The sequence below is a fragment of the Pezoporus occidentalis genome, unplaced genomic scaffold (assembly GCF_034315485.1).
Source record: "Pezoporus occidentalis ecotype Australia unplaced genomic scaffold, CSIRO_AGI_Poc_V1 ctg115, whole genome shotgun sequence".
In the NCBI taxonomy this organism is placed as follows: Eukaryota; Metazoa; Chordata; class Aves; order Psittaciformes; family Psittacidae; genus Pezoporus; species Pezoporus occidentalis.
This window is the reverse complement of record NW_026912940.1, coordinates 2,672,221-2,678,220: the sequence shown is the minus strand read 5'-3', so window position 1 is coordinate 2,678,220 and position 6,000 is coordinate 2,672,221. Positions and strand designations below refer to the sequence as shown.

General features: G+C 39.9%; 1 protein-coding gene across 2 annotated transcripts in view; it reads left to right on the top strand.

Annotated features, from left to right (window-relative positions):
- The first annotated feature begins 217 nt into the window (after positions 1–217).
- TTC8 (tetratricopeptide repeat domain 8) overlaps positions 218–6,000 on the top strand; it is a 41,287-nt gene continuing 35,504 nt past the window's right edge. The window contains exon 1 of one of the 2 annotated variants that reach the window (XM_062638713.1): positions 218–473. In XM_062638713.1, the coding sequence (XP_062494697.1) occupies positions 360–473 (114 nt within the window). In that variant the 5' untranslated portion in view covers positions 218–359. The remainder of the gene's footprint in view (positions 474–6,000) is intronic. The other variant, XM_062638704.1, reaches the window with a different exon arrangement.

Below are 6,000 nucleotides of genomic sequence, written 5' to 3'. Positions count from 1 at the left end.
AATAACAGGACACTGTTAAAAACAGTGGGGTTATCTGACATCTTCCGTTCATCATTATTAGAGAGCACACTCTGCTTTTGGTCATCCCGGAGAGGCTCCCGCAGAGCGGGGCTGTGTCGGGCTCGTCCAGCCCTGCCCTGCCCTGCCCAAGGTGCACACAGCCGCCTGGGACCTCCCGGAGCTGAGCCCTCCTCCCGCCCTTCGAGACCTCGCGTCGCGCCGGCAGGCCCCGCCTCGGTCTGCCCGGGCTCGTCGTTTCCGCGGCAGCAGCTCGGCCGGCCGCGCTCAGCCCCTGGGCCCGCTTGGCAGGCAGCCGGCCGGGAACCCACCAGAGCCGCTGTGGCTAACTCGCCGGCGGGATGGGGCTGGAGCCGGAGCCGCTGTTCCAGGCCTGGAGCTACTTCAGGCGGAGGAAGTTCCGGCAGTGCTCGGATCTCTGCTCGCAGCTGCTGGAGGGGCCGCCTGGCGAGCAGGTAGAGGGGGCCGGGCTGGGAGGCCGTAGGGAAGGGAGGCGGCGGTGTCGGTCAGCAGCGACCCTCTGCCTCTCTTTTCAGCGCCCCGACAGGGAGAGCATCCCGGCGCGCCTTTTGTACCTGTTGCAGCCGCTGAGAGGCCTGGTGTGACCCTCAGTTAGCGGGCCGGGCCATGCCTGGCGAGGAGGAGGCGGAAGAGGAGAAAGGCCCGGCAGCGCCTTCTGACCGAGCCCCCTATGGCTGCCTCGTAGCCAGCAGCAGCCAGCGCAGGGATGCCTGGTCCTCCTTATACGCTGCCTTGGTAGTACCTCCCGCCCCAGCCGCAAAGAGGAGGAGAGGAGGAGAGTAGGCGCCTTGTGCTGCTGGGAATGAAGCGGTGGCAATAGTGAGGTCCCGGGACTCCCCACAGGAAGAATTTTAACTCACTCAAGGTTTTGCAGAGTTAAAGTAAGAAAAGCCAAGACAAATCAGACATGCTTGAGGATGTTACTGTTGATATTACCTAGATGTTCAGGTAGAGTTGCTGTACGGACTAAACCTCATAAGGTTAAGAGACACTCATTTTAGCTCTGCTTATGTAGGAGCATTACGAGGGGTCGAAAGGCATTTCCGTTCCTCGCTGCTCTTTCTACAGCTGCAGTCTCTGAAAATGTTGGGCATGTGTTGTTCAATGCCTACATATTTCTCACCTTTCTGCAAGAAGGAAGGATTTGAGAATGTTGTTTGAGATTAATCTTTGTATGTATGTAATGTGTAGCATCCTTTTCATCACAAAGGAAAACTCTTAAGCTGCATAGGCACACAATTGTTTAAATATAAAGCACAATAATTGTTTAAACTGGTTTAGGATAGATATTTAAAACATTATTTTCTTGATTTTATTTTTTTATTTTTTTTTTAAGCATGATCTTATGTGCTGTAAGGAACCAACAAGGAGCAGCGAGGAGAAAAAATTTTGGCAGAGAAGACATTCTAAGAAAACTGGCCCTGAGCACTAGATGTGATTATTAGTTCTGTGAAAGTCCTGTATCATTTACGTATATTAACATTATTGTGTCTTGGTATGTGTGATCTTTGCATATAGAAGTACAGCACTTGATTCATGTTAGAAACTCTTGAGACAGTACAGAAAATAACAGTAAGAGTCATAAAGGTAATAATGATTCTGGTGCTATTAATTTATAATTTTTGTTAGTAAGATGTTTTCCACTCTTAAGATCTCAACATGGAAATATAAAGACAACTGCATTTCTCCTGTATGCTGAAGCCGAAGTATAAAATTGTCTTGTTACACTTGGCAGCTCCAAACTTTTGATAGGCTGTTTCTGGTAGCACAGAGGAACTTGTTGGAGATACCTGCAATGGGCAGAAGTGGGATAAGGAAGAGGCTGGAAAAAATATTTTGGAGGAAAATAACAAAACAGTAACAAGAGGCTGTAGATCTCATTTGGTTTTGTTTCTTCCTTCCAAACGTTGATCGCACATGCTGCAAACATTTAAGTATATACATTTAGTTGTTTTCTTAGATTAAACCATGCATTCTCCTTAGAGAAGCAGGACGTTACATACCAGCAGTATGGGATTTTTTCCAAATACTGTATAAAGTTAGGATGAGCAGTTCATCACTTAATTTAGTCTTTGAAATGATTACACCAGCCTATAAACTTTTTCTACAAGTATGAAAGAGTAAAAACATTTAAGATAATTATGCTTTGCGAAACAGTGGGGGATGGGATATGAATGATGTCTATACAACACCAAATCACAAGCTCTTAGAAGAGGCCTTATATGAAATTTCTGAATTTTAAGGTCAAGCTTTGTCAGTGTTCTGAATGACTCTCATGTTGTGGTTGCCTGCAAAGGACTGGACTTTATAACTTCAGTGTGTCCATTTCAGAACTATGTTCTTGTTCATGGTTTTATGTGAAAAAGGTACTCTTCAGCAGCAGCATATTTCAAACTTACTTGAAAGTGTAGATGGAGGAGAAATGTCTTTGCTTTCTGTAGAGGCAAACTTGAAATATGGTTAGTTTTGCTCTTGCACCTTATAATGTTCTTGAGGGATCCTTATTAAGAGCTCCTTTTAAGCAGGAATTAATTTAGTCACAGAAATTTAGTGACTTCCAAGATATTTAAAAATATATTGACTTTATCTTGGAAATTATCAGTTTTCCTCTTTCACATTTTAAAAGTGCATGTTTCAGTCTTCCTGTAAGAGGATATTTCATGGATAAGTGTCCAAGTAAAGCACAACTGCAAGTTGTATGCACAGCAAGCGGATTTTATCCTATATGAAGTATTTCATATAAGTAGAGAAACAGGTTAGAGCTTTTTCAAAGATAAACGGAGAGATGATTATCAAGTGGCAATTCAGCATGTTTCTTCAGAAGGATTATAAAGTATACTGTACTTCATGTTGTACAATGTAATGCCTACACAGCTTTTTTTCATCATTCCTGTTAGTTCAAAGAGCACAGCTTCTAACAGAAAATGTAGTGGGTTTTATGCCACCTGTTTATTTTGGTACAGCAGGTTGGAGAAACTAGAATATCTGTTAAATAACTTCCAAGAATGCAACTTGAACCAAACTCAAAACAACTCAACCTGCGGAATCTCACACTTTGAAATATTTTCAAGTAAAACATTTTCTAATTATCTATTTAAAACATAGCTTTAACATTCATGACAGATTTAGCACAGAATGGCATTTCTCTTCTTCATCCAACTGTCCTCATGATATTTTGTATTTCACACTTTTTATTGTAATCAACACAAAATCTTTATATTTACTGGTTATCAGTCCATGGAAGCCTGTATTTTATTATTCTATTTCTCATTTGTAAAGGCTTGCAAGTCTTTTCCCTGCTTATGTTGTTATGCTCTTAGCTTATTACTTTCTACACTTGCTGTTTTTGTGTCCCAGTCTATCACATTTGCCCAGGTGGGCTTCAGGCACAGAGTAAAGGAAATAGCAATGTGCCCCTAGAATGTTTCATGTGTAGTTGAAACCTTACGAAACATTTTGAAAACTGGAAGGCTGAATGCTAAGGTAATTAGAACTCAAACAAGTGACAGACATTATTTAGTTCTCCAGACTTGCATAGCCTAATACTACTTTACGTTATTCTGTATTTATTCTAATGGTAGCGTATCAATTAAGTTGCTGTAGTTGCAAATTCTAGAACAGTGAGCTAAGATTACTTTTTTTTAAGTTAATTAAGAATCCAAGATCATTCTCAGGCAGATTGACTGTTGATTGCTGAAGTCTGTGATACTTCTGAAGGTGGCATGTTAATGAAATCAGTAGTTCCTAAATTTTTGATCAAACTTTATTTCTGTCTTTAGCTACCTGCCAGAAAATAGTGCTGTCTTCCATCTGTGTGAATTACATTACTCGCATTTTGGTATAAACTGGAGAAGTATCTAAAATTAAGTATGAATCATTTTTGGTGTTTAACCCAATACATGTGGGGTTTTATGCTTAAAAAACACATAGCAATTCTAAAACATTGACCTTTATTGGAGCACTTCTGCAAATCAGGCCCAAGATATGTCATGGTAGGCACCAGGAAAGCAAACAAATACAGCAGTCATGGCAAGTTTGGATTTAGTGAGCTGCTGCGTATCACGAGGGAATACTCAATTGCTGTAATCACTGTGCCATCTGTTCCCATCCTCTTGTCCTATATTCTGCTAAGCGTGTGCCTCCCAACCTCTGCAACCACGGAAAAAAGGATCGTGTAAGAACAGTAGCCATGGTCACAGTTTTGAAAAGCATGCATTAGGATATGATTGAAACCAGGCTACAGGAGATGGTGTCCTTCAAAGAGATGCTCAGGAATGGTTAAGCTGTGACAAAGATAAGAAGTTTTTCATGTTCAGGCAACTAACCTTCTCCCTTCTATGACAGGCAATGTAACAATTAATAAGTAAAGGAAAAAAGTAACTGCATAATCAGACCTTGCTTGTTTAAAAGCCTGTCCATTTTTCCCAGCTGTCAGCTGATTTGCTAAATGGTAAGACTGCTCCTGTTCCATTGCATCCTCAGTGCCGTGTCAAAACTATGGGCAGCTGAAATCAGCTTTCTACAGTGCCCTTAGAAATAAGCATTTTGCCAGTCACACTTATAAATGCAATAAATTTTCTTGACTTGTACGTCTTGATATGTCTCTTAATTTACTACTCATGTACTTATAGCTTAGTATTCAGAGTATTTTTCATCACACATGTAATGATTTTAAATAAGTTCTCCTTTAAGAACATCGTAAAAGATGATTTGATAGTTTCAAAAATAAGTTTAATAATGATACAGTCACTGGTTACATGGTTTAGAAGCTTTCTTAATCGGTGTAGAACTCTCTTTGAACTCTGTCACCAGATGTGGTTAAGCCCTAGGAGGTTTTTAAGGTATGGTGTTGACCTTTTACTCAACTGGGCATGAATCGGGAATATTCTCACGTAGTAGTATCAAATGCTATGTCATTATAAACTTGAATTCTTAAAGAACAGAACAATGGAATCAAAACATTTTAAAATCAGTTGTTCTCCTGAAGAGTTTTTAATGAGTAAAATATGCTGAACACTGATAGGAGAATAAGTAGCTGCTACTGAGTTAGATTTTATGGAAGACTTGAGTATTTTTTTTCTATAAAATGTTCTGTGCATTTCTTTGTGTAAGAATTGGGAATATAGATTTTATTGATGGCATTTACTTCTATGCTGACAATCTTAGGATGGATAAAAGCTGTATTTTCTGTGACTAGCTTTTGGGCATACAAATACATAAAGCCCTGGTGTTCTGTTTAATTATTTTCTGTTGTAAGCAGACAGGCGTTGCCTTCTGTGTTTATAGTAATAGCATGACCTAGAGGAAACACAATCCAGGGCTGTCGCTGTTGATCATCCTGATTAGTTACCTAATCTGATTACTCTTCTCTGTATTCCATATGTCAGATTCAAGGCAATAACCAGCGCCAATGTCTGAGGCCTGCTGTAGTTTAACAATTAAAAAAAAATAAAATGCCCAATGTAATTAACAGTCGTACAGTGGATGTCCTGCCTTCAACTTCATTAATGGTCTGCAGTGAGGATTTGCTTTTGTTCATTGGTCCTTTCTTCTCCCATGGTGAATTTTCAGCTACTATTACGTGCATACTGGTTTTTCTAAGGTCATAATAAAGTTACCACGGATGTGTTTATGTACATGGAACGTGATTTGAAAAAAAATCTTTAAGTGAAATCAGTCATTGGTTCAAGAGATTATAGTTACTAAGTTTTTGCATAAAAGTTAGTGATACATATAGTGAAGTCGTTGTTCCTGGGTAATGTTTTTTCTGTGTTTCTGCTGTTAATTATTTGAAGAGCATTTTTAGACTATATTGATTTTAATATTCTGCATGTATGAAATCATACTGACCTGAAACTAATCGTAGAATGAAGCTTTATTTGAATGTAAGGTGTGTAATCTTGTTTCATTGCCTCTTCTAGGCTATAAGCATCAGAAGACTTAATTTTCTAAATGTTTTTG